At 53.4% G+C, this 27744-nt stretch overlaps 1 protein-coding gene and 1 long non-coding RNA gene across 8 annotated transcripts; one reads left to right on the forward strand and one right to left on the reverse strand.

Annotated features, from left to right (window-relative positions):
- Window positions 1-1161: 1161 nt before the first annotated feature.
- Window positions 1162-25801, reverse strand: Ddr1 (discoidin domain receptor tyrosine kinase 1). Of its 5 annotated transcripts, XM_045156127.1 has the most exons (19): window positions 25661-25801; window positions 24005-24128; window positions 15916-16045; window positions 15724-15826; window positions 15293-15521; window positions 12538-12685; window positions 12190-12289; window positions 10891-11077; window positions 10541-10787; window positions 9395-9490; window positions 9149-9300; window positions 8037-8202; window positions 7103-7213; window positions 4200-4444; window positions 3900-4027; window positions 3528-3746; window positions 2879-3113; window positions 2232-2381; window positions 1162-2103 (listed from the first exon to the last, which is right to left on the reverse strand). In XM_045156127.1, exons 3-19 carry the CDS (start codon window positions 16001-16003, stop codon window positions 1963-1965), a joined length of 2745 nt encoding a protein of 914 aa, XP_045012062.1. In that variant the 5' UTR covers window positions 16004-16045; window positions 24005-24128; window positions 25661-25801; the 3' UTR covers window positions 1162-1962. The 5 variants fall into 5 exon arrangements, with proteins under 5 accessions (XP_045012062.1, XP_045012063.1, XP_045012061.1 ...); XM_045156128.1 differs by lacking the exons at window positions 24005-24128; window positions 25661-25801 and adding an exon at window positions 23909-23927; XM_045156126.1 differs by lacking the exons at window positions 24005-24128; window positions 25661-25801 and adding an exon at window positions 22515-22633.
- Window positions 21940-27710, forward strand: LOC123462779. 3 transcript variants are annotated; one of them, XR_006638505.1, is made up of 3 exons: window positions 21940-22070; window positions 25558-25798; window positions 26114-27710. It is a non-coding gene; the product is annotated as an uncharacterized LOC123462779 (long non-coding RNA). The 3 variants fall into 3 exon arrangements; XR_006638504.1 differs by lacking the exon at window positions 21940-22070 and adding an exon at window positions 22753-22806; XR_006638503.1 differs by lacking the exon at window positions 21940-22070 and adding an exon at window positions 24834-24968.
- Window positions 27711-27744: the final 34 nt, after the last annotated feature.

Consider the following 27744-nt stretch of genomic DNA (forward strand, 5'->3'; position numbering starts at 1 on the left):
ATTTCCACATGGGCCTTTCCTGACCTCAGGGGATCCAAGAATTTGGGCAAAGAAAAGAGAAAAGCAAGAAAATTTTTTTGCTAATCTCAAACTGAAAGTTATCATTTCCCTCAATTATGAATATAAACAAATCCCCAGTCTCATTAGGGTTACCAGTGACTTGTCACTAATAACAAACACTATCTCTTTATTATCTCTCTCTACCTGCCTATTTCCTCCCCTCCCCCCACCAAAAAAAAAAACAAAACACCACAAGCATTCAGGAGGCAGAGGTAGGAAGATCGCCATGAGTTCGAGGCCACCCTGAGACTGCATCATGAATTCCAGGTCAGCCTGAGCAAGCGTAGACCCTACCTCAAAAAAAGAATAACAAAAATATAATTTATGCAAAAAATATTTTAAAACAACAAAAAACCCACATGGGTTAAGGAGATGTCTCAGTGGTTAAAAGTGCTTGTTTGCAAAGATTGCCGGCCTGAGTTCAATTTCCCAGTCCCCATGTAAAGACAGATACACAAAGTAGCACATTCATCTGTTTATAGCAGCAAGAAGACCTGGTGTGCCCATATACTCTTCCTCCCCCCTCTTGCAAATAGATAAAAGTATTTTGTTTTTTAAAGAAAACAGCTGGACATGGTGGCATATGCCTTGAATCCCAGTACTTGGGTAAATTCAAGGCCAGTCTGGGACTACAGAGTAAATTACATGTTAGTTTGGGCTAGAGTGAGATACTACCTTGAAAATATGAAAATTTTAGTTCTGAAGAATCTGCAGATTTTTCATACTGCCCAAAGGGCCTATGAAGCCAAAAATACATCAGATAAAATCAAAAGGATTCAAAAGCACAGTGGAACATGCCAGCACTCCTAACACTCCGGAGTTAGAGGCAGGAGGAGCAGGAGCTTAAGGCCAGCTTCATCTACGCAGTGAGTTCCAGTCCAGCTTAGGCTACATAAAACCCTGTGTCAAACAAACCAACAAACAGTGCCTCTGGCCTGAGCTCCCTCCCTCCAGGCCTCTTGCAGAGCACACAAGTGAACAGGGCTCCTGAAGGCTCCATAAGCAAAGTGCTGAGACATGAGCCAGCGAGGGGAAGAGATGGAGAGGAGGAAGAAGCAGGAAGCCAACCCAACCTAAACCCCGAGAAACCTGCTCGCAGCGTGGAAAACTCAACCTTTATTATGACCTGCCTAGTGCAGGGGATTAAGTCGCCTCAAGCTAGGTCCATATATTAGTGTAAAAATCTGTGTCTCTCCCCCCAAAAAATGTACAAACCCCAAGTGATTATAGAAAAAACAATGTGGCAGCTACAATAGAGATGTTCACCCTAGGGCCACAAGCCATTGCTCCCTCTTTCCCCGAGTCCCCATATTTATGGCACAGAAATACATGGGCTTAGAGGAGCTCTAGCTACAACATGGCGTGTGGGAAGTCGGAGTGGCTGAGGATTGGGGCAGGGACCATCCCCAGGTCCAGTGTGTCAGGGGATGGAGAAGGAGGAAGCCAGAGCTGACAGTAGCAGGGGTAGGCATAAGGGAACATTTTTCTTCCCTTCTTGTCCTCCTCACCCCCAAATTCTCAGCCAGCCATGTCCAGTGTGTGACAGAAAGGAGGCTGGGGGCACAGCCACCTCCCCAAGAACCAGTGTTGTCCAGTAGGGCCCAGGTGCTTCGGTGGGCCATGTCCAGTGTGTGCCCTGCATCTGCCGCCGCCCTTCCCAAGGGATGCCTGGAAGAAGTCAGAGAGGACGCTGTCCACAGGGGCAGTTCAATGGGCAGCGCTCAGAAGACAGAGGAGACGTGAGCATGTTTCCAGTGACAGGAGGCAGGCCCAGCCCCCGTGCGGTCACACTGCCTCTCGGGGATGGGTAGTCCAGAGAGGGTGGGATGGAAACAGGCTCCTCTTGTTTGATGTCCAGCTTCCCTGGATGTCTTCACATAGGAGGGGGCAGCAGGGTGTCGATCACACTGTGTTGAGAGCATCTTCTGCCAAGAACCGGTGCAGCTGGGCAAAGGGTGGACGTTGCTCAGGCTCCCGGCTCCAACATCGGAGCATTAGCTCATACAGGCTTTGTGGGCAGGCTGGTGGCTGTGACAGGTACACCTGCACAATGCAGTGTGGACGAAGGTCAGGGACAGATGTCTTTAATTCCCCAGACATCATGCTCTGGTCTTCCTCTGCCCCCCACCCCCCACCCCACCATGATCCATGTCCCTCCCCCTGGCTCTAACCTGCCGGCCCTGGTCCCGGAAGAACTCCCCAGCATTCTCGATGACCTGCTCGTCCGTGAGCTGCCCAAAAGGCTGGGCCCTACAGAGCATCAGCACCTCCCACAGGGTCACCCCAAAGGCCCACACATCACTCGCTGTTGTGAACTTCCCCTAGCACAGGAAAAGACAAGAAGGGAAGAGAAGGGTTTCCGATAGTCTTGCTGTGGGGAAGCCCAGTTGCCACCAGCCTGACTCCTCCAAACCCCAGTATGTGGCCCTCCCTAGCTTCATTCCCCTTTCCTCTGTCCCTTGACCCTGCCTTCTGTCCCCATGCTCTGGCCCCCTCTTCCTTCTACTCATTCTTCCTGCCTGCCTAACTCCAGTTTTCTGGTCCTGACCCTCTATCTCCTCCCAGTCCCTTTGATTCCAAATTTCCCCCCAACTATTACCTCTCCAACACCCAGACTCCATCCCCTGTGCCCATGCTTGGCTCCTAACCCATACCTCAAGTCATCACATTAGTGTTCCCTACTTCTCTGGTCCTCTGAGCCAGAGGGATCCTAAATTTCCAGGTGAGACTATAGAAAAGTGTAAAAAGGCAAGTGACGGAGGAGCCACAGGGCTGAGTGGCAGCTGGTGCCCCCTCCACAGCCTGCCCCACCGCTCACCATGAGGATGCATTCCCAGGCCATCCACCGGATAGGCAGCACCGCCCGGCCCTGCACTCGGTAATAATCCCCAGCATAGAGGTTCCGGCTCATGCCAAAGTCGGCGATTTTGATGGTGAAATTTTCCCCAACAAGGCAGTTCCGGGTAGCCAGGTCTCGATGCACAAAGTTGAGTGTGGCTAGATAGCGCATGCCCGAGGCAATCTGGGCGGCCACATGTAATAGCATTGGGTAGCTGAGGAAGAGTCAGTGACAGAGGGAGGGTCACCGTGGGGACCCATGATTCTTGCTTTCACTCATTCCTGTTCACAAGTGGAAGGGAAGCCTACCCCTGGGACAGGGCACCCCAGCTCCCAGTATAAAGGGGTTCAGAATACCCACAAAGCCAGCAACTGGTCCCATTCAACCTATCCAACCCTAAGAAGCTAGTGTTTTTGTTAGGCTCTGGCAAGGAGGAATTCACAACAGAGTCCAAGTCCTTTCATCCCCTCCCCATAAGATTTCACCCTCTCTGGCCAAGTTCCTGGATGACCATGGTCATGAGTTCCCCACCCTAGGCTTCCCCAGCCCATAATTCCCTCTTTCCCTCCAAGCCAGGGTGATGGAGACAGGAGCCCCCTTGTGAGGCCTTGCCTGGGTGAGTGAGTACCTGATGGTGGGCCCCTGGGCAGCCTCCCCATCCCTAGGAGCCCTTTCAGCCGCCTTGTCCTCCAGCTGATGGGCACTGAGGAACTGGTTCAGATCCCCATTCTCCATGTAGTCGGTAATCATGCAGAGGGGGTCATCCTGCACACATACGCCCAAGAGCCGGATGATGTTTGGGTCCTTGAGCCGCGACATGATCTTTACCTCCTTTAAGAAATCATTCCTGCAGGAGCAGCTGGAGGTCAGGGTGCTGCAGGAACAGCCTGCACCTCTCTCCCACCCAGCACACATGCACACCTCTCTCTCTGGACAGTGCCTGTGTGGCTCCCAGCCCTCCACGCCCACCCCTCTTCCAGATGCCATCCCTGGTCCTCACCTGGCATTCTTGGTAGCATCTGGCCGCAGGATCTTGACAGCTACCAACAAGGGCTGTCCCTTGCGCACGCTGATAGGGAAGTCAAGACTGGCCAGATCTTGAGGGTTCTCAACTTCACACAGGTGCACCTGGAGAATGAAGATCACCTGCTAGGTCACAAGGGTCACTGAGGTCACAGGGTCAAATGGGGAATTCATGGCACAGAAGGCAAGGTTCCTGGTCAAGGTGGCTGTGCAGGCATGGCACTAGAGCCCCAGTCTGGGCCAGATGTCACTGATGGCTGGACAGATATCCTCTTACCTCCCCAAACTGACCCTCGCCAAGTTTCTCCTTGAAGCGGAGCTGCGATCGAGGGAAATCCACTCTGGGGGGCCCATCCCCAGCTGTCCCAGGGGGAAGCGCAGGTACAGCATAGGTGTTGCCCCCAGTGACGCCCTGCAGGGTGACAATGTCAGCCTCGGCATAATGGGGAACGCTGTTCTGGGGAGGTGGGGGCAGAAGCGGGACACTCGGCTTCTCTGGCTCCATATAGTCTCCACTGCAGGCTAGGAGAGTGAGGGAAGAGAAGACAGAACGCGGCATCAGGAACAGCCCCACGCATCAGGCTGCTCCATGCCCCAGCCCCCCACAGGTCACAGCCCCCTGGAATCCCCCAGCCTCAAGCCACAGAAGGTGATTGTGAGGTAGCTAGCTGCCCCTCACCAGAGAAGGTGATGTGTGAGGCTTTCAGAGTGGTGCAAAAGCTGAGCAAAAGATGTCAGGGAGTCTGACACGCCGAGGAGCTCCTGGGATAACCCACAAGAGCACGAGTAAGTCTGGGCTGGAGGAGGGATTCCTCTCCCCACCATGTGAAGGGGGGTCCTAGCCATCCAGTCCCTTCCACTTTCCACATCCTTGTTCCACTCAACACCAGTTCCCACTACTGTCAGCCTGGCCCCTCCCTGCCATGGTTTTTCCCCAGCCCAACACACCAAGCTCGAAGACAGGAAGAGACAGGGCACACAGAGTGTGGGGGGGGCAACAGGTCCTCACAGCCCCCAGGACAAGATGTCTGCAGACAGGGGAGAGGCAGAGCTGTCCCCTCTTGGCCCTAGGGACAGGGCTACAATGAGCAGGCAACATGGAGGGGAGGAGGAGCAGACAGTAGGGGCGGTGGGAGCCTTCACCTCAGGGACTGCAGAGAGAGGACACATGGATGGGGAAGGAGGCAAGCGCCTGCCCGGGGACAGGCCCTCCTCCTCGCAGCTCTAGAGAGAGGGGAGAATAAAGGAGGAGTTACAGGACAGCCAGGGCACAGCAGCAACCTCCTCTCTAGCTCAGGAGAGCTGGACCAGAGGTGAGAGGTGGGGACACAGCCCAGATCAGCAGCTCTCTACTTCTGGGCTCCAGGGGCAGCAGTGCTGAGATGGGGCTGAGGAGCTCAGAAGATCAGAGGCAGGGTGGGGAAAGTGGTAAATGCTAGTGAGGGCTTTTCCCTGCCCCAGGAGAGGTAAGGGGAAGCAGGGAATGCAAGGTGTGAGGGCTTTCCCCTGCCCCAGGAGAGGTAAGAGGAAGCAGGGAATGCAAGGTGTGAGGGCTTTCCCTGCCCCAGGAGATGTAAGGGGAAGCAGGGAATGCAAGGTGTGAAGGCTTTTCCTTGCCCTAGTAGAGGTAAGGGGAAGCAGGGAGTGCAAGGTGTGAGGGCTTTTCCCTGCCCCAGGAGAGGTAAGGGGAAGCAGGGAATGCAAGGTGTGAGGGCTTTTCCCTGCCCCAGGAGAGGTAAGGGGAAGCAGGGAATGCAAGGTGTGAAGGCTTTTCCTTGCCCTAGTAGAGGTAAGGGGAAGCAGGGAGTGCAAGGTGTGAGGGCTTTCCCCTGCCCCAGGAGATGTAAGGGGAAGCAGGGAATGCAAGGTGTGAAGGCTTTTCCTTGCCCTAGTAGAGGTAAGGGGAAGCAGGGAGTGCAAGGTGTGAGGGCTTTCCCCTGCCCCAGGAGAGGTAAGGGGAAGCAGGGAATGCAAGGTGTGAGGGCTTTTCCCTGCCCCAGGAGAGGTAAGGGGAAGCAGGGAATGCAAGGTGTGAAGGCTTTTCCTTGCCCTAGTAGAGGTAAGGGGAAGCAGGGAGTGCAAGGTGTGAGGGCTTTCCCCTGCCCCAGGAGAGGTAAGGGGAAGCAGGAAATGCAAGGTGTGAAGGCTTTTCCTTGCCCTAGTAGAGGTAAGGGGAAGCAGGGAGTGCAAGGTGTGAGGGCTTTCCCCTGCCCCAGGAGAGGTAAGGGGAAGCAGGGAATGCAAGGTGTGAGGGCTTTTCCCTGCCCCAGGAGAGGTAAGGGGAAGCAGGGAATGCAAGGTGTGAAGGCTTTTCCTTGCCCTAGTAGAGGTAAGGGGAAGCAGGGAGTGCAAGGTGTGAGGGCTTTCCCCTGCCCCAGGAGAGGTAAGGGGAAGCAGGAAATGCAAGGTGTGAGGGCTTTCCCCTGCCCCAGGAGAGGTAAGGGGAAGCAGGGAATGCAAGGTGTGAGGGCTTTTCCCTGCCCCAGTAGAGGTAAGGGGAAGCAGGGAATGCAAGGTGTGAGGGCTTTTCCCTGCCCCAGGAGAGGTAAGAGGAAGCAGGGAATGCAAGGTGTGAGGGCTTTTCCCTGCCCCAGTAGAGGTAAGGGGAAGCAGGGAATGCAAGGTGTGAGGGCTTTTCCCTGCCCCAGGAGAGGTAAGGGGAAGCAGGGAATGCAAGGTGTGAAGGCTTTTCCTTGCCCTAGTAGAGGTAAGGGGAAGTAGGGAGTGCAAGGTGTGAGGGCTTTCCCCTGCCCCAGGACAGGTAAGAGGAAGCAGGGAATGCAAGGTGTGAGGGCTTTTCCCTGCCCCAGGAGAGGTAAGGGGAAGCAGGGAATGCAAGGTGTGAGGGCTTTCCCCTGCCCCAGGAGAGGTAAGGGGAAGCAGGGAATGCAAGGTGTGAGGGCTTTCCCCTGCCCCAGGAGAGGTAAGGGGAAACAGGGAATGCAAGGTGTGAAGGCTTTTCCTTGCCCTAGTAGAGGTAAGGGGAAGTGGGGAGTGCAAGGTGTGAGGGCTTTTCCCTGCCCCAGTAGAGGTAAGGGGAAGCAGGAAATCCAAGGTGTGAAGGCTTTTGCTTGCCCTAGTAGAGGTAAGGGGAAGTGGGGAGTGCAAGGTGTACGGGCTTTTCCCTGCCCCTGTAGAGGTATGGGGAACCTGGCAGAGCCCAGTGGCAGAGGGGCTTACCCCGGGTGTTGGTGGGTTTGGCCCAGGCGGGTGTGGGGGGGCCAGGGCCTCGAGGGGGACGGGCGTAAGTGGCCAGGAGGAGGCGGTAGGCCGGATTGGAGAGCAGCAACGCTGTCGGGAGAATGAGGGGTGGGGAAGACACAAGGAAGGGATGAGACTCAAGGCTGGACAGACAAGGAGACCTGGAATAGGGCAGGATGGGATAAAACAACAACCTGGAGAGTGCCAGAGCTGCATGGATGGATGAGTTAATGTTGGATGAATGATAAGTCTGATGACTACATGAATGGATGGATGATGGGTAGAAGAATGGATATATGAATATAGGTGGGTAGTGTGATGGACAGATGGCTGGATGGATGAATGGAAGAATGGGTAGAGAGATGGATGCATATAGATGGAAGGATAACAGACGGGCAAGTAGATGGAAATATATATATATATATAAATGGACTGGTGAAAGGATGATAGCTGGATGAGTGGGTAGGTGAATGGATGGATGGAAAAAAACAAATGAGGCAAGTCTAGAAACAGAGAGACTAGGGAAACAATGAGGGTACAACAGAAAATATAGAAGTGGAGGTGGGCATGATGGCACACGCCTTTAATTCCAGCACTCAGGAGGTTGGAAGATCGCCATGAGTTCAAGGCTAGTCTGAGACTACATAGACCAGATCAGCCTGATTTAGAGCAAGACCCTACTTCAAATAAACAAAAACAAAATATAGAAATGTATGTGTGACACAAACAGGATGAGACCATTGGAGACTTGGGAAATCTCTGAGGGAGATTGTTCAGAAAAGACATGTTGTGATTAAGGAAATTAGGAGCACAAAAATAAGAAAATGAATTGAGACTACCATGGACAGGAAAACAGGAAAGATATGATAAGCAAACAGAGGATAGAGGTGGATTTAAACAAGGTGGGCCTTACCAGAACCATTGGGGATACAGGGTGCAGAGTGAGGTGGATTTCCACGAGGCCGGGGCTCCTGGTAAGGGGGTGGCTCTCGGGGCCCTGGACGGTTGTTGATGAGGATGGTGTCCCCAGGAACTGAGAGGTGAACTGTAAGCTCCTCTTCCAAAACCCGGCGCTCCGCCTTGTGACAGGGATGGGTGATGTTAAGCCACTGCATGGGAGCCTGGCTCAATATTGCTCTGCCCTCCCCTTTACTTCTCAGCCCAACATGCCACTTGCTTTCAGGTTTAAAAAAAGCTGAAGCTCACAAGCATTTAAGCGACTTTCCTGATGTCCTTCCATAGGACTCCCACCCAAATATGACCAGGTCCTAATTGTCCATCTTTTTTGTTTGTTTCTGAGGTGGGGTCTCACTCTGGCCCAGGATGACCTGGAACTCACTCTGTACTTCCAGGCTGGCCTCGAATGTACAATGATCCTCCTACCTTTGCCTCCCAAGTGCTGGGATTAAAGGTTCTAATTGTCCATCTTTATTTGTGTGTATGTGTGTGGGGAGGCACACCAGGGCCTCTTGCTACTGCAAAGGAACTCCAGACACATGTGCCACTTTGTGTATCTGGCTTTACGTGGATGTTGGGGAACTGAACATGGGCCAGCAGGCTTTGCAAGCCAAGTGCTTTTAACCTCTGAGCCATCTCCCCAGTCCTCTAATTGTCCATCTTAATGACCATCATTTTCCTGGGCTTAGGAAGTGCGGACATCAATGAGTTGACCCATTTCATTCCACTCTACACCCACTTCTGCCCCAATCTTCTCTGGAGATTGATCGGAGAACAGCCCTGCTGGATTGTCGAGAGGTAGAAAGTGAGACTAGGGGATTTGTTCTCCTGACCCCTTCCTGAGGCCTGGCCTGCCACCTGCTGCATCCTGTACCTGAGGACCCTCTTAAGGTGTCCTATAGGAAATCCATCCTCCTGGGCTCATGTAAAAGCTTCCTCCTTTCACCTAGCAGGGCCAGGAGTGGGAAATGTTGTTCACTGAATCTGGTTGAGTCCAGTGTGCACACACACTGCGCCTGCCCCGCCAGCCCTGCTGGGCCCCACTGAGCAAGCTCTGGCACCACCCACCTTGCTGAGCAGCCTGCGCCAGTGCAGACGCCACAGCATAAGCGCGATGATTAGCAGCAGCAGCAGGATGATGGCCACCAGGCAGCCGATGAGGATGGCAGTCGGGCTCCCCTCTGCCTTGGCCACGGGCTGCTGGCCCCGGGGCTCCAGCTCTGGCAGAAGAAAAAAGTCAGCAACACAGGAGGCATCTTGCCTACCAGGGAGAAGGCCCATGGGAGAGGAACTGTGCCCTGGGGCTCTGCTCACCTAAGCTGCTGAAGTTGGTGGGAGGTGGGCCTGGTGGCCACCAGAGGGCTGGCGGGAGGGTGCCCCCGGGAGTAGAAGAGGAGTCATTCACCACGTCTGGGAGAAGGAAGAGAAGGAGGGTGTCATAGGATAGGACCCAAAGGGAAACCAGTGTGTGAGACCTGGGGAGCTGAGGAGAAGAGGAGATGTGATACAGATCAAGACCAACTAATCCGAGCAGGCAATGACAGTCCTGAAGCCATGGGGAAGTGGGGGCTCTGTGGGGAGCCGAGGAGGAAGGGCTGGGGATCAACAGGGTTAGGGCAGGATCCATCATGAGTGAGGCGCTCACAAAAGAAAGACAACGAAATGTAGAGAACAAGGGAAGAAAGGGTCTCTGGAGCCGGGTGCGGATGGTGCAGCCTTTAGTCTCAGCACCGGGGAAGCTGAGGTAGGAGGATCATCATGAGTTTAAGGCCAGCATGAGGCTATAGAGTGAGTTCCTGGTCAGTCTGGGCTAGAGTGACACCCTGCCTCAAAAACAAAAAAGCCGGGCTTGGTGGTGCACGCCTTTAATGCCAGCACTCAGGAGGCACAGGTAGGAGGATCACTGTGAGTTCAAGGCCAGCCTAGGACTACAGAGCTCCAGGTCAGCCTGAGCTAGAGTGAAACCCTACCTCAAAACACCAAAAAGAGAAAAAAGAAAAGGGCCTCTGAACCAGCATGGTGCGAACCTGTAATTCCAGCACTTGGGGTCAGGATGCTCAGGAGTCTAAGGCCAGCAAATGCTACTACATGGTAATACCTTGTTTCACTAAATAAATAAATATTTTTAAAAATCTATAAAGTAGGGACAGGTTTTTTCTGATTAAAAAAAATTTTTTTTGAGGTAGGGTCTCACCGGGCTGACCTAGATTTCAATATGTAGTCTCAGGGTGCTCAGGGTGGCCTCAACTGAAGGCGATCCTCCTACCTCTGCCTCCTGAGTGCTGGGATTAAAGGCGTGTGCCACCACGCCCACCAGGCTCTGATTATTCTGCCCCTAGCTAAGAAGTCTCACAGCTGTTGGGGTGATATGACACCAGGAATCGATATTCAGTGCTAGGGGTCAGATCAGCGCTAAAGTCCAGGGCTAGGCACTGAGCACCCTATGCTGCAGGAGCTTACCCGAGATGAAGGCGACCTCACTGAAGAGTAACCAGGGTCCAGCAAAGAGGAAGCGGCACTGCAGAAAGCGGCCCACGCGGCCACCCAGTGGCACTGAGATAACTCGGGCTCTGGGATCGCCCAGGCTGCCCCCCAGGCCATGGCGCACAGGCTCCCCTTCCCAGGCCAAGGCAGGACCCCGTTTGAACCGGCATTCCACTCCACCAGGCAGGCGGGCTCCCAGCGTGTGCATGTTATTGCAGTGCACCTACAGGAAAGAGGAGGGGTGCAGGTCAAGGCCAGGAGGGTTCAGCACACCCAGCAGCACCACCCTGGGCACTGGCACCCTCCAGAAAACCTGGCTCACTCACCTGCATGGCCTGGAAGGCCCTCAGCTGGTCAAACTCGAACTCCATCTCCACGTAGCCACTGGGGAAGCTATGGTTACTCCATCCCACGTAGTCATAGCCTGGCCAGACCCGCAGCTCCTGGCTCTGCCTGAAGTCATCCAGCCCTACCACACCATCTGCTAGTTGGCCTAGGCCACCATATTGTAGCCTGAGGGGAGGGGACCAAGGAAGGAGATGTGGAAGGTTGAAGATCTACTCTGGACACGTCCTTGCCACCCGCCCCCCAAGCATGGCTGGTCTGCTTGCTGTCTACTTGTCCCACGCCCAGGCTACCTCAACCTCTCCTGCCTGCACTCCCAGGACTTACCACAGGACGCCTGTGGTCACATACCTGCACTAGAGCACACATTCATCTACGCTGTGTCTGTCTAATGTGGTAATTGCCAACTGGTCTTCTTAGGTTTTTTGTTTTTAAGACAGGGTCACCAGGCGTGGTGGTGCACACCTTTAATTCCAGCACTCGGGAGGCAGAGGTAGGAGGATCACCATGAGTTCGAGGCCACCCTGAGGCTACATAGTGAATTCTAGGTTAGCCTGGACTAGAGTGAGAGCCTACCTTGAAAAAAAAAAGACACAGGGAGTCTCAGGTAGCCCAGGCTGGCCTATAACTTGCTACGTAGTATGACCTGGAGATCCAAATCCTTCTGCCTCCAACATCCAAGTACTGGGTCTGTAGGCTGCCCTGTCCAGCCATTGAGTAACTAATTCACACAAAGTGCCCTGCAGGCTAGCAGTCACCCTACACCCTTCAGTCATGGCCTGTCCCTTGAGGAATCACCTTCCTTATCCCCCTCCTCAGTTCTTCCTCTCTCTCACTGCCCTCATTACTGGCCCATCTGGCTGTCTATTTCACAGGATTTAGAATCACCATGGAAACAAATCTCTGAGCATATCTGTGGGGGATTTCCTAGATTATGTTAACTGAGGTGGGGAGATCCTTCCTAACTGTGGGTGGCATCATTACGTGGGCTGGGATCCTGGACTATATAAAACAGGAGTAGTGGGCATCACTCTGCTTCTTCACTGTGGACTGAACGTGATCAGAGCCCTCAAACTCTGCCACCACGCCTTCCCCACCATAATGGACGGTAACCTTAAATTATAGACCGAAATAAACCCTCCCTTCCTTAAGTTGCTTCTGCTCAGGCATTTGGCCACCGAAGCAGGAAAGTAACTAATATAAACTCCTCCCCACCACCACTACACTCTGGCCTCCCTCACCATCCCAAGCTCCATGTCTGGCAGGGGCACCCCTCTCACCCTCCAGCCGTATATCCATCATAGGTGGAGTCGTTGAGGTGCACGGCCTCAGAAAAGTACATGGTCTGCCCCACGGGGGCTGTGTAAGACAGGAGTCCATCTAGGCAGGGCAGGAAGAGGGGAGTCAGGGGCACAAAGCCTCCACCTGCCACCCTGGCTAGCCTCAGGCCTGCGAGATTCCAGTCCCTTTCTCATATCTACTGGCCCATTGACACGGAGGCAGCAACAGTGGTCAATCCCCTCCTCACTCAGTGGCAGCTTCATGAGAGGGAAAGATCCTAGCTGCCCTTTAGCATCCCACACCCTAGTCCCCAGGCTAGAAAGGGTTCTTGGGGCTGGCCTACTCACCCTTCCAGAGGCAGCCATAGAGCTCCACCCGCAGACAGACACTCATGACCCGGTCAGCCCGGGGATAGAAGCGGACCAGTCGGGCCACCATGGGAGGCCCTAGGTCCTTCAGCACTACTCCTCCAGGATCCTCGTTGCCCGATATCACCTGTGAGCCAGAAGATGGGCGGATGGGTAAGAAGGGTTCCAGGTCTGATGTACCTTCCCGTTTTCAGCTGCTGGCTAGCTCAGCACACGCAGGCCACCATGAGGCCCATGAAGGGTATCTCTCAGCCCAAAGCACCACAGCACAGCTGGGTATTGGTTTTTTATTATGCCTGTGTATGTTTACATGTGTACGTGCTCATGAGCTTGCGGGTTCATGTGTATGTATATGTGTGTGTGTTCATGTGCAGGCCAGAGGATGTTTTCAAATTTTTTATTTTATTTATCAGAGAGAGAAGGAGAGAAAGAGAGAAGAGGCAGAGAGAATGGGTGTGCCAGGGCCTTTAGCCACTGCAAACTCCAGATGCATGTGCCACCTTGAACATCTGGCTTAGGTGGGCCCTGGGGAATCAAATCTGGGTCCTTTGGCTTTGCAGGCAAGTGCCTTAACCACTAAGCCATCTCTCCAGCCCCTGTTCACCTCTTTTGAGTCTTCTATTGACTTTGAGTGTGCCAACTGGCTAGCCTGCAAGTCCCGAGGATCATCCTGCCTCTGCCTTCCCAGCACTGGGTCACAGGTGCAGGTCACCACACTAGGCATTTTACATGGGCACTGGGGACTGGACTCAGGTCCTCATGCTTACAAGGCAAGCACTTTGCCAACTGAGCTAGCCACCTGTGTACGTACATACAGGCATGCCAGGGTCTCTTGTTGCTGTCTAGCTTTGTAAGAGTGGCTGGGGGAACTGAATCCAAGATGGCAGGCTTTGCAAACAAGTGCCTTTAACCTCTGGGCCATCTCCCCAGCCTTGCCACAGTCTTTTTTTTTTTTTTTTTTTTTTCCCCAAGGTAGGGTCTCACTCTAGCCCAAGCTGACCTGGAATTCACTATGTAGTTTCAGGGTGGCCTCGAACTCACATACATCCTCCTACCTCTGACTCCCAAGTGCTAGGATTAAAGGCATGCACTACCACACTTGGTTTCACCACAGCCACTTTTAAATTGAGGATCTACAGTAGAGACCTCTGACACCCCTCACAGCAGAAGTCTGTCCTCAATTCTGTCTCAGCTCTCCCTCTCTCCCAGACCAGTTCCATTCATCTCCAAGCATCTTGTGCCACTGTGCCCAGATCCAATGCAGCCTCTCATATAACCAGCCTGGCAGGATGGCGGAAGATATTCTAAAGAGACATTTGGGTTCTTCCCTTTGGCTATCAGACTATAGAAACAATGAATCCCAAGAAATTGGAATTTCCCCAGGAATCCCATGCTGAGAGAAAGAAAAAGCCTAAGCTTGGTGCCAGCCACAGAGGAAACTTGTCTCCCAGAGGAGATATCACACAGTTCTGATGACTTGTCAGGCCCCCTTTCATGAGGGCTTAGAGCCGAGACGGTGATGGGCAGGACCGAAACTTGGCCAGGACTGCTTAGCTATGCATACTTTGACCCTCTATGTAAACCTAACTGCATGTCAGGGCCCTGACCATGGACTCGGGGGGTCACTGGATCTCTCTGTCTCTTTTCCCAATGTGGTCACATTGAATAAACCTCCTTTTTATGTTTTTCACTATTATTTTTGCTCTTATTGTTATTGGCTTACTGAGGATGGGTGCGTGATTGTTCCTGGTATGCTAGGGCTGTTGGGGCTCAGACTCTGACCCTAACTCAGCACCCCGACCTGCTTCCCTCCATCCCCTCTGTTTATTCAGGAACTGGCCAAGGACCCACTCAGAGCCCCCCATGGATGTGGTGAGCATCAGCCCCTCCCACACGGACCCCCACAGGGGAAGCAGCTGTGAGGACAAGAGGCAGTGTGTGTGTGGGAACAGAGCAGTGACTTGCGTAGTCAGAAGTGTCTCCAGGAGGTGACATCTCAGCAGAGCACTGACCAGAGCAAGGAAGAGTCTGTGGGTATGTAGGGGAGGAGCTTGCCAGCCACAACAGCAGCAGGCCAAGCTGCCCTGACTGTGGGGATGGGCTCTCATTTGCTCCAGAAACATCAAGAAAGTTGGTATGACCACAGTGAAGCAAGACCCGGGATGTACGGCCAGGCTAAGTGCTCCACATCCAGCCAAAGAGCTCAGCGTTGTTCTGGCAGAGTGGAACCCAGGGAGGGCTGACTGCCGGACATCATATGGCTTATGGCTCTGAAGGCTGCCAGCACTACCACTTCATGTCAGCTGGAGGGAGGGGTATGTGGCCTAGAGTTGTCAAGAGGACTAGGGAGAAGTAATGGAACTCAGAAAATTCTACGAGGGTGGAATGGACTGACTGTCCCTGCTAATGCTATGGGAAAGGAGGCGAGAGAGAAACCACCATGGGTGTCACCTCACTCATGGTGTTAATTACCAGATAAGGGGAATACCATTCCCTGAGTTGAGAGAACACAGGTTTGGGGTGTGAGGGAACCATAGGAAAAGTAAGTTTGGGACTCCCGTGACATAGATGCCCAGGAGGCAGCTAGGTTTGCAACACTGGGTGGTACTGGGACAGAATCTAGGGCTGGAGATGCTACACCTCGAGTGTTGCCTTGTGTAGGATGCTGTTGAGAATAGGGCTGAGAGAAAAGACCACCAGCGGCCCCCCTCATGCTAACCTTTACCAGCCTCACCTCCTGACCCCAGCGGTCCTTCCAGTCCATCCAGCGGTGGCCATCCCGGGAGTAACGCAGCCGGTAGCTGCGGGAGAATTCCTTGCCCAGGCCCCCAGCATGGCGGCCCTGGGTCCCCACCAGAGCCACCAGGTGAAGCCGCCGCAGGTCCACCTGCAGGTATTCCTCCTCCTTGGGAAACACTGGCCCAGCAGGGCACCACGCCCCATCTCCATCACTGCTCTCCAGCCTGGGAGGAGGAAGGAGGTCACAGGAACACCTGGCCCTGGGTCTATCTCCGTCTCTGGTATTTAAAACCTGCCCCCACTGGACTACAGGAACTTCACTGGCCTAGACCCTCTCAGAAGCCTCTCAGCCTGTGTTGAGGGGCTGGAAGAGCAAGTGGAGATCCCAGACAGGACTCCCTGGAGGAGGCCCCAGGTGTCAGGTACCTGCTGTGGCGGGCAGCAGTGGAGTCCGACCAAGAGCTGGATACAGAGATGTCACTGTCGGGAATGGTGCGGTCCTGCATTCCCAGGGCATAGCGACACTTGGCTGAGGGACACAGGCATAGGATGGATCAGGACCTCTGATTCTCTGACCCAAGCTCTATCCCTTAGAGGCCCAAGAGTCAGTCTCCTCACCAGGGTCAAAGTGTCCCTTCATGTCAGCATGTCCAGTTGCCATCAAGAGCAGCAGCAGCAGTAGAGATGAGAGGGTCCCCGTCCCCATCGCTCCTAGTCCCTGAGGCCTATGGAGGTGGGGACAGCATCTCTGCAGAGGACAAAATGGGGAAGAGGGTCAGTTCACTGGGGAGAGGGGGCTGAGTCACAGCTGACAGCAAGAGACAGGATGGCTGCTTTGGGGATAAGAACAGTAAAATGACAAAAATGGTCATTGTTTAATCAGCACTAACTCTAATTTTAGACTGCTTCACATGTGCCAAACACTGGGCTAACCCTTACACAGTATCCATGAGTTTATCTTCTAAACCATTTCATAAAATTCTATTACTGTCTGTATTTAACACAATCTAGCCAAACTGGTGAGCTCTCAGTTCAGGGACAGACCTTGTCTCAAACAACAAATGTGCAAAAAACATGTTGATATCACATAGGATAGAAAATGGTTGCTTTTAATCCCAGCATTTGGGAGGCAGAGATAGGAGGATCGCTGTGAGTTCAAGGCCAGCCTAGGGCTACAGAGTAAGTTCCAGGACAGCCTGGGCTAGAGTAAGACCCTACCTCAAAAGTAAATTCTAGCTGGGTGTGGTGGTGCATGCCTTTAATCCCAGCACTCGGGAAGCTAAGGACTGCTGTGAGTTTGAGGCCACCCTGAAACTACATAGTGAATTCCAGGTCAGCCTGGGCTAGAGTGAAACTCTACCTTAAAAAACTGAAAAAGAATATATATACAAAACCTGGAGTGCTCCAGGCATTGTGGGGCACACCTTTATTCCCAGCACTCGGGAGGAAGAGGTAGGAGTATTGCTGTGAGTTCAAGGCCACCCTGAGACTACATAGTGAATCCCAGGTCAGCCTGAGCTAGAGTGAGACCCTACCTCAAAAACAAACAAACAAACAAACAAACCCTGGGGTGCCGAGATGACTCAGTGGGTAAAGTGCTTATTGCACAAGCATAAAGACCTGGGTTTGGATCCCCAGTACCCATGTAAAATGCCAGGGATGGTAGTATGTGCCTGCAATCCCAGCACTAGGAAGGCAGAGACAGGCAAACCTGGAAAAACTGGAGTTTGCTGACTAGCTGATCTAGCCAAATTAGTGAGCTCTAGGGTCAATGAGAGACCCTGTCTCAAATATGGTGGATGGAGAAACTAAGGAAGACACTCAGCGTATATCTCTGGCCTCTACATGCAAATGCACAGGTATGCACATACATACATACAAACACACTGCAAAAATAAAAATAGTGAATAATAAAGTTTCAAGCACACACACATATATATAGTCTAATAGAGAAGTAATCAAAGATTCTGAATATTCATTTCATAAAGGAGCAAAGCCAACATTAAGGGAAAAAACATACCTTGGTGACATAAAAAAATCTGATTAAAAGCTGGGTATGGGGCTGGAGAGATTGCTTAATGGTTAAGGCCTTTGCCTGCAAAGGCAGAGGATCCCAGTTCAATTCTCCAGGACCCATGTAAGCCAGATGCAAAAGGGGGCACATGCACCCGGAGTTCGTTTGCAGTGGCTGGAAGCCCTGGCCCATTCTCTTTCTCTCTCTCTCTCCCTTTCTCCCTTTCTCTCTCAAATAAATAAATAAATAAATAATATTTTTTTAAAAGCTGGGTATGATGGTACATGCCTTTAATCCCAGCACTCAGGAGGCTGAAGTAGGATTGCTCTGAGTTCCAGGCTACCCTGAGACTAATTCCAGGTCAGCCTGAGCAGAGCAAAACACTACCTCAAAAAAACAAAAACAAAAAAATCTGATATTCTGTTCTCTTAGTAAAAAAATAAAAATAAGTCAAATTCGAACAGGGCATGATGGTGCATGTCTTTAATCCCAGCACATGATAGGTAGAGGTAGGAGGATTGCCATGAGTTCGAGGCTACCCTCAAGACTACATAGTGCATTCCAAGCCAGAGTGAACTACAGTGAGACCCTACCTCGTAAAACAAACAAACAAAAAAAAAAGTAAAAGAAGTCAAATTCTTTGTCTGAAAAAATACAAATTATATTGACCAAAAAAAAAAAAAAAGTTCTTGAGACAGGCTCTCATATAGCCCAGGCAGGCTTTGAATTTGTAGCAATCCTCTTCCCTCAGCCTCCTAAGTACTGGGAGTATAGGTGCATGCCACCATGCCTATCTTGACAAATTCGTAAAAACTATTTTTTTATTTATTTGCATGTGTGTGTATGTGGAGGTGCATCTGAGTCTCTTGCCCCTACAGACGAATGCTACAGGCTTGCATAGAGCTTTACATGGGTGCTGAGGAATAGAGTCTGGACCAGCAAGCAAGTACCTTTCACTGCTGAGCCATCTCTCCAAGCCATGGTTATAACTACAATGGGACAAGGTCTGGGCAGAGAAGACAAAAAAGAAGCCACCATTCTCAACAACAGGATAATATCATCTAATTGGATCAATTAGCAATATGATCATTACAAATAATCTAATTGTCAGGCATAGTAGCGCACTTCTTTAATCCCAGCACTTGGGAGGCAGAGGTAGGGGATCGCCATGAGGTCAAGACCATTCTGAGACTATATAGTGAGTTCCAAGTCAGCCTGGGCTAGTGTGAACCCCTACCTGGAGAAACCAAAACCAAAGCAAAAGTAACAACAAACAATGTAATCAGACGGAGTGAGAGAAGCACCAGGCAGTGAGAACTCAAAACTGCTCACAGACGTGCACTGTGGCTCCTGTTTGTGAGGCCCCTAGTCCATGAGCTATGTGAATACCCATAGGGGACTAGCTGGAGAAGAATGTAAGGTTCCTGGGCTCTCTCTTCTTTTAAAACACTAATCTATTCACTGTGTATAGGAAGAAGATGGGTGTTATTCTCAGGTACTGTGTTGAGTCCTCCCTCGTGCTTTCATTCTTTCCCTCTTCCTTTCTTTCTTTAGCTCTTCGAGGTAGGGTCTTGCTATAGCTCACGCTGACCTGGAATTTCCTAAGTAGTTTCAGGGTGGCCTCAAACTCATGGTGATCCGTCTCCCAGTGCTGGGATTGAAGGCGTGCACCACCATGCCCGGCCAGTTCTTGTCTCAGGAGGCCAGACCTGGGATTACAGACATGCACTACCACATTCTATGTGGGCTCTGGAGATCGATTGCAGGTTCTCATGCTGGAGAAGTTAGCACTTGACCCACTGAGCTGTCTCCCAAGCCTTGGTTCATGGGCTTCTATGCAGCAATGAAAAGTAACAAAGTTGTGCTCACTTTGGCAGCACATATACTAAAAAAAAAAAAAGAAAGAAAGAAAGAAAAGAAAAGTAACAAAGTAGCCAGGAGTGGTGGTGCACATCTTTAATCCCAGCATTTGGGAGGCAGAGGGAGGAGGATTGTCATGAGTGTGAGGCCACCCTGAGACTACATAGTGAATTCTAGGTTAGCCTGAGCTACAGCAAGTCCCTACCTCAAAACACACACACACACACACACACACACACACAGAGACAAAACAGAAAAGTAACAAAATAGCAATGAATCTATGGCTTAGTATTATTTCCTTCTATCATTGTTGAACAGGAAAAGCAATACATAGAAGAATGAAAATTTATTTCTCTATGAAAGCAAAGAATAAACAAGCCAAGCCTCAGGGGCTGGAGAGATGGCTCAATGCATCAGCCTGACAGCCCAGGTTCAATTCCCCAGTACCCACATGAAGCCAGATGCACAAAATTGCACATGTGTCTGGAGTCTGTTCTGCTGTGCCCATATTTCTTCTTTTCTTGTAAATAAATAAATAAAAAGCCCCTATGTGTGTACATACACTAGCATTAACGTCTAAGGAGGCTGTGAAGCAGACCATGAACAGGGCAAGAAAGGGGAAAAGCAAACAAAACGGGCTGACTGTGCTTTTTTTTTTAACTTGTGACATATGGTAACACTTATGCATTTATGTACAATCATGTGACATACAAACCAATACAAAAGTCAATGATTTTCAAAAAATAAAGGTATCCTAGAAACGTTTGAGAATGTTCTTACTGTAGGCTTAAGCATCGGTGAAATTGGGCCCCTCACACCTAGGAGGCATGGAACCTAAGAGATGGCAGGACGCCAGCACCTTCCAATCTCACTGTTTGTTCTCTGTGACCCCGACCCCTGTGTGGTCACTAGCCCAGCAACCTTGACATCTCCTGAGAGCTTCGCAGAACCACAGGACCCCAGGTTACCTCCCCCAAGACCTGCTCAGTGAGAACCCCCAAACGACCCATCTTCAGTTTAAGAAGGCTACTCTTCATTCTGGAGCCCAGGTGGTTAACCCCACCACACCCCATTCCAACTGACATCTCCTTACAAACCCAGGTCTGTACTGTTCCCTGCCCCAGCTACAGGAAAAACTCTTCCCAATCTGGTGCCTGAGCCCTGCACTGAATCAAGACCCAGGAACCCTGAGGGACACATATGGGTCACCTCTTTCACACTCCTACAAGCAGGTCAAAGCATCCTTATCCCAGCTCTCCCTCCGATATCCTGTCCCCGCAGTTCCCATTTTCTGAAACAGGCTGGAGAGCTAAGGTCTGGGAAAGCTGAGTTGCCTTGGAGATGGGGGCGGGCCTAGCTACAGGGAAGCCAGGTCACCACAGGAGGTAGGAGGAGTGTGTGTGGGGTGGGGGGAGACTCCCCCATCCCTTTGTCCTCCTCCAGCTGCTCCCACAATGCTCTAGGGCAGGAATGTAAAAGGCAGCTGAGACCCCATCTCTGAAGCAGCAGCTGAGGGCGCTGACTGAGTTGCGGGGGGCACTTGGCTATCAAAGAAGTGGTTGGAATCAAAAGGTACCAAGACTCATCACTTGGGGTCCAGCACCATGGTACACAGAAGCAAGCTGCCCAAGTCTGGGGAGACTGGCAGGGAATTCCTGGGTGTCACTCTCCACCCCCAACCTCTGGGAACAGCAGGGCCCTTGTTCCCAAGTAACCTTCATGCCTATCCCAGATGAATCATCGGAGCCAGACGGAGAGGAGAGGAGCCTGGGGCAGAGATACAAAGCCAGGCGGGGACAGAGGCAGGGGAGACAGCAGAAACACAAAGGGAGAGGTAAATAGAGCAGGCTTAGCGCAGGGCGCAGAGCCAAGGAGAGGAGCTGAAGAAGCACAGGGACAAATGTCTGGGGCAATCCCTTCTTCAACACCCCAATCATTGTCTCTTTCTCTCTCTCTCTCTCCTGAGTGTTGAGGCCACAATTAGACACACAGAAGACCCACCTCAATCACACCTCTGCCAACCTCTTTCTACCTCCCACCCCAGCAACTACACCAGAGAGATGTAAACACTGGGGCCAAAGGTAACATGCCACATACATCTAGCTTTTCTCACACATCTTCACCCACTCCATCCACCCCTTGGCTCAAGCAGAGTGTACGTGTGGTTTGTCACTGTTTTTTCTTTTTTTTTTCTTTTTTGGGGGATAAGGCCTCATGTAGCTTAGGCTAGCCTCCTCAAACTCACTCTGTAGCCAAAGCTGACCGTGAACTGTTGATTCCCCTGCCTCTACCTCTCCAGTGTTGGAATTATAGGTGAGTACCACTCTGCCTGGAAGCATTCTTTAAAGTCCAATCCCACCACTTAGGAAACTGCCTGCCACCTTTAGACACCTGTGGACAGGGAATGACAGATATATGCTCCTGTGATTAGAAAACAGGTGAGAGGAGAGACGGCTTAGAGGTGAGGACGCTTGCTGACAAAGCCAAAGGACCCAGGTCCGATTCCCCAGTACCCATGTAAAGTCAGATGCATGAAGTGGCTCATGCATCTGGAGTTCATTTGCAGTGGCTAGAGACCCTGGTGCACCCATTCTGTCTCTCCCTCCCTCCCTCTTTCTAAATTAATTAATTAATTTAAAAAGAAAGAAAAAGAAAACATATGAGACACACACTCAGGACCTCAGACTCAGGATCCCAAGAGAAGTGAGCCCACCCCTAACACATATGAGTAACCAAGCCAGAGGGAAGCCAGTGGGGGCTTGGGGACAGGCGGAACGAGGAAGGAAGAGTGGCAGTAAGAGCTGCTTTCTCTTGTCTGCACACGTTCTGCTCCACCTGTGTGCGCAGTGCCACGGTTCTGACCACTCCTACGTCTCTCGGCAGCCACAACCAGTGCCAGGTCAGCCAGGAGCGGAGGGGAGGTGCTGAACAGAAATGGCCAGCCAGGAGGGGACCGGCACGGCGAAGGCCTGGGCGTGGGACCCTGGGGGTGTTGTTTATTACACAGCGATCTCTCTCAGGGCACAAGCAAGCAACCGTGGAGCGTGGCTGGCCCGGCAGGCTGGGCGTCAGGCCGGTTCTCTCCGAGAAGTGGCTTAACAGAGCACGCCCGCAGGCTCCCCGAGCGGGGAGAGCGCGGGGGACGTGACTTGGCGGACTCCCTATGCGCACCTGTCCTCCCGGGGTTCGGTTCCTCCGCCCGGAGGAAAGAGATATGTGTTGGAGAGTGAGGAGCGGGGGACACGTTCTGGGAAAGCAGGGCCCTCCGGGTCTTACAGGGAGCCGGATCCCGGGGCTCCCCTCCCGCCCCGCGCGCGCGTGGGTGCCCCTCTGCGCTCCCTACCTCTCATGGCGCTTCCCGGACACCCGGGCGTCGGGGCCCCGGCCTTGGGGCCTCTCCTCCTCGCGGGGCCGGCGGGGCGAGGGAGGGGAGCCGAGGCGCCGGCGGGGCTCGGGTGTCGGGAGGCGGCTCCCGCGAGCAGCTGTCGGGGGCCTGTTCCGGGGAGAGCAGCCAGCTCGGAGGCGGCCCGCGCCCAGGCGCCGCCCCCGCGCGCCCCGCTCCCGCCCGCCCGGCGCCCGCCCCGCGCCCAGCTCCCACGCCCACCGCGCGCCCGGGGGAGCTCGGCCCGACCCAGGTAACTGTCCACCCCGCCCATCCCCCCGCCAAGGAGCTGCAGCCGGGGCCCTGGGGCCCTCCACGCGGGGCTGGCGTCCCTTCCTCTGTCCTTCGCTCGCTGTTCTGGGCTCGGTTCCTGGAGACACAGGCTCAGGGGAGCAGCCCGGGGGCGCCGCGGAAGGAGCGGGCTCCCGCAGGCCAGGAGCGCGGGAGCCGGGCGGAGGGGGAAGGGAGGCGGGCTCACCTGTCCGGACCGCCCGGCCGGGTCCCCGCCACCCTCCGCAGCGTCCCTCGGGTCTCCCGACCTGGCCCGCCCCCGAGTCTGATAGCGGGCTGCTCTCTTCCAGCCCCCTCTCCCCAGCTCCGCAGAGGTGTCTGCGCTCTCGGGAACTCTGAGCTTCCCGCGGGGTGATCGCTGCCCTGGGGCTCGGGAGTCCTCCCCAGGCAAAACCTGCCTCAGGCCCCGCCAGCTCGGGCACTGGTGGCGGGGGATGGGGTGGGATAAGTGGGGTGACAGGGTCTGGTCTCTGGCCAGGAGAATGGCCAGCAAAAATGGAGCAGGACAAGGTGGGGGTGGGGAAGAAGAGGAGGATGGAGGCACGCGGCAAATCAGAAGCAAAGCCCATAAAGGATGGGAACGGGAGAAGCAAAGATGCACAGACAGTGAAATGGGAAAGAAGTGCTGAGCGGTGGACGGGAGAAGTGGGGTGCTACGGCGGAGGTGTCCCACCCCCATTCGGCACCACCTGTCAACTGTAACTCTCTCTCCACTCCCACCCCCCCACATCTGCCCAAGTCCCTGGACAGTGTCATGACACAGTAAGGTCTCGGGCAACCTTGCAGACCACCGCCGCCCACTGCACCTCACAGCTGGTAAAACTCGCGCCCCAAATGCCGTTCTCAACTATGCACAAGGAGGAAACACGGAGTCCAAACCCGACAAGTACACAAACCCACGACCAGGAAGAGAGACGGGATCTCGGCCATGGCACAACTGGGCTCAAATTTGCAACTCCAGGGACTCTACAGCTGCGGAGGGACCTGCTAACAGCCTCATGGTCGCAGGCAGAATTGCCTCCAGACTTCCTACCGAATCCCCAGGGGTTCTCCGGAGCACCTACCCCTCGGCGGACAGCGCAGGGAAATCTGGGCTCCGGAGAGGCGGGGCGGGGTGTGGAGCCAGTCGGGGTGGGGCCCAGGCTTGCCAGTAACCTCACCTGCGGTGGCGTCAGCTCCTCCTCCTCCCGGGAACGCGCCGCTGGGGAAGGCCCGGACTGGGACTGGACTGGTGGAGTTTCAGCTCCTCACTCAGGGTGCGATATTCCACGCCCCAGGCGCACGCTAACCCGGGCAGAAGGGTGCATGAGAGGAGTGGAGACAGCCAGTCTTGAAACCTTTGCCCCTCTTCTCACTCTCCCAGGGAGAAATTCCTAGTCGGTGATGCCCACCTCTCCGCCTGAGAGACTAGGGCTGGAGGAGTAGGAGGGATGCAGGGCTGGGGCCCAGCGGAGTCAAGTGACAACAGAAAGGGGGCTGGAGCCGGCTGGAATGCGGGGCTTGGAGCCGAGATTCCCAGGGGCCAGAGAGGGAAATCCCAGCCATCCAGGGGCCCACGGAGTAGAGCCAAGAACCAAGAATGAGCCCACCCAGCCATCTGCAGCCCCTCAGAGCGCATGGCTCATTGCCTTCTCCACTCCCAACCCCAGAAGCCCCCACGCACCCTGGAACCTCCACCCCCACCAAGAATCCTCTACTCCTCCCCCACGCACGTCCTCAGTGCAGGGCTGCCGTGCTCTGTAAGCCCCAGGAAGGAGGGGAAACAGCTGAAAAAATGTGAGCCCAGGCACGTAGGGAAGAGAAGACCTCTACTGGGGGCTCACAGGGGCTTTCGGACCACCCGGACACTGCTGAGAAACCTGACAGGCTCCGTAAGAGGCCAATGGACCAGATGGGCCCACCCTCACCCCCTGCCAGCAGACACTCTAGCTATGGTCCCTGCCCCCAGATGCAGCTGCCTCTGGGGGAAGAAGGTTGGGTTAGCAGCTGGGAAGAGTGGGAAACGACTGGTGTGTGGGGGGAGTAGGTGGAGGGTCTGGAGAAGCCCCTGGGTGTGAGTCATAACAATGCCACTGAATACAAATTGGAAACTGAGGCCCGGAAAGTGAAGGAAGAAGAGATGGCGTAAGTTTGAAAAGTGAACCAGATCAGCTGTGGAGAGCCTGGGGGGGGGGGGCGAAGGGGAGGAGGATCAGAGAGCCCCAGGAGGAAGACAAGGGTGCTGGCTGTCAGATGGGGACAACGATGGTAGAACCCAGAGGCAACAGACCCAGACCCGGGCGGAAGAAAAGGGGAGAAGAGGGGTGAGACTGAGGGTACACATAAAAGGTGGGAAGATAAAGGGGTGTCTGGGGAGTAAAGAGCGGCAAGGAGGGAGGGCGCCTAAGTGGACACCGAAGGAAAGAAGGGGACAACATTCTCAAGAGAAGAGCCTGGGATGAGCAGGCAGACAACGGGGAAGAGAGGCTAGAGTAAAACAGGCTTGGGGACAAGAAGGGATGGACTGTGGTAGAGTTTGAAAAGTGGACATGGACCCTGGAGGCCCACCAGGCCCAGAAAGGAAGGCTCGTTGCAGAATAGACGGTCATCTACGAGACCCAGATATGACTCAAACCTGTCTCAAGGCTACTGGCCACAAAGACTCGGCCCTCCCCTAAACCGTTCTAGCCCCTCAGTCAGTTTCCACACTAATCTCATCCTTTTCCTTCCCCAGCACACCTCGGCCAGCACCACCAAGCCCATCTGGTCCTTGCCCACAAAGCAACCCAGCTCCAAGCTCTGGCCCTCCCGGGGAACTCTGATTTCCTTCCTCTCACCTGCAACTGGAAGTTCTCCTGGGTCTTCCCTGGGCTTGGGCCTTTACGGATCCAAGCTGGAAAGGCTGCCAGGCTTTGTCACAGCCTCAGGCCCAGGCCCAGGAGCAGCTGCCAGGGCCAGCTGCGGCTGGCTTCAAGGTGACCATGGCAACCCAGCCCGCTTCCCTGGCTGAGCCTCTCAGCCCCCGCAGAGAGGGAGGGGAGAGCTTGACCCAAGAGAAAGGGAGGGGAGGCTGAGAACTGTGAAACCGAACCAAAGGGGTCTCCCAGACAAAGAGACCCCAGACAAAAGGAGGTGAAGGAGGCCAAGTGGAAAGTGGAGCCGACTGAGGGGCGAGAGCCAGCTTCAGCAGGGGCAGAATGTGGGGTGTGGGGAGCACAGCATTCATAACTCACTGGGGTGGTCCTTTGGGGACCTCCTTCTGAGTCCTGATGCAGTGCCTCCTCTTTCAGGACTTGAATCTACACCCTGGGGAGAAGAATCCTAGTTTCTTACTTGACTGCACTCAAGGTCCTGTATGGTACTATTTCACAGGAAGCCTCTGGAGCCAAAAAGTACCATCCTAATGTCATCAGTCACCTGTCCATGCAGACAGCGTTGGCTGAGGAAGACTTGTCCAATCCTTGGTTTGAGAACTACGAGCCACAAAGCCAAAGTGAAGTGACTGATTGGGCTCTGAGAGAATGGGGCCAGAAAGAAAAGATGCTTCATCTCAGAGAACAGGAGAGAGAAAGCCCAACTTCAAAAGGGGAGGGGAAGCCAGGCATGGTGGCACACTCCTTTAATCCCAGCACTTGAGAGGCAGAGGTAGGAGGATCGCCGTGAGTTCAAGGCCACCCTGAGACTACATAGTTAATTCCAGGTCAATCTGGGCTAAACCCTAGTCCAAAGAAACAAAATTTAAAAGGGGGGAAGGGAGAAAGACCCCTAGAATTGTGGCTCCCCATCTGACTTCCCTTGGCTGAGTCCTCCAAAGCCTATATACATCCCTCACTAGTAGCATGAGGTGCCCAGAGGTCTATGTGGGTGGAAATTCCATTGTCACAGCCTCCTTTCAGCCTTTCTAAGGTGTCACTTGGGATCCCGGAATGCTATCTCCTAATCTATTCCACAGACAAGTTATTATAATGAGTTTGTGGTGACTGGATTTGACAATCAGAGCTGTGAGAGGTGTGTGAAGAGCATAGCTCACTCCCTCTAAGCCCTTACATGCAGGGGAGAGCTAGGCACGTGTGTGTAGTAGTGACCAAAGGCAGCACTGTAGACAGCTAGGAGGAAAGGGCTGTGGGAGCCAGGGGCTAGGCGGCTGTGAGATCTTCCTGAATGGGGCGCGGGAGCAGACTGAATGGTGCCTCCTGGAAGATGGCAGCTTGAAGTGGGCCTTAGGTCAGGTTAAGATTCCCTGAGGTGAAGCCAAGGCATTGGCTGAGGCCTAGAGGGGGAGGATCAGGGCAGAGAGCTGCCAGCATGGGAGTGTGCCATTGCAGCTGACTGGAATCAAGGGCTGTCCCTATGAGGAGCAGCAGAAAGGCGACTTGTACTTGCATGTTTGTAGTTCGCCTTGTTCTGAGGTGAGGAGGAAGGCTCAGGGCTTTGAGCTGGGAAATGACATGATTAGATTTTTTTTTAAAGTAGTTTCTAGGGCTGGAGAGATGGCTCAGTGGTTGAAGGTACTTGCTTGAGTGGCTTCTAACAGAAGCACATGGGAAGTTCAGGGAAATGGTGGAGGGGAGAAAGGAGTTAATCCTGACTTTATATTCCTATCCACATCACTCTGGTGGCTCACCTCTGGTGATCCACACTGAGAAAACCGGGGTCCTCATAAAAATGAACTCAAAAAGCTATCAAAACAGAAGCTGTAGTTGAAAAGTGAAGGATTTTAATGGAATGGAGAGCGGGGAGGGAGGACTAAAGTAATGGAGAGGATTGTGGCCAAATTACAATATGTGCACCTATGAAAGTTTTTTTAATAAAACCAAACAAACACAGGGCTGGAGAGATGGCTTAGCAGTTAAGGTGCTTGCCTATAAAGCCTGAGGACTCAGGTTTGATTCTCCAGTGCCCACGTAAAGCCAGATGCACA

This window comes from Jaculus jaculus, chromosome 8, assembly GCF_020740685.1.
Source record: "Jaculus jaculus isolate mJacJac1 chromosome 8, mJacJac1.mat.Y.cur, whole genome shotgun sequence".
Taxonomy (NCBI): Eukaryota; Metazoa; Chordata; class Mammalia; order Rodentia; family Dipodidae; genus Jaculus; species Jaculus jaculus.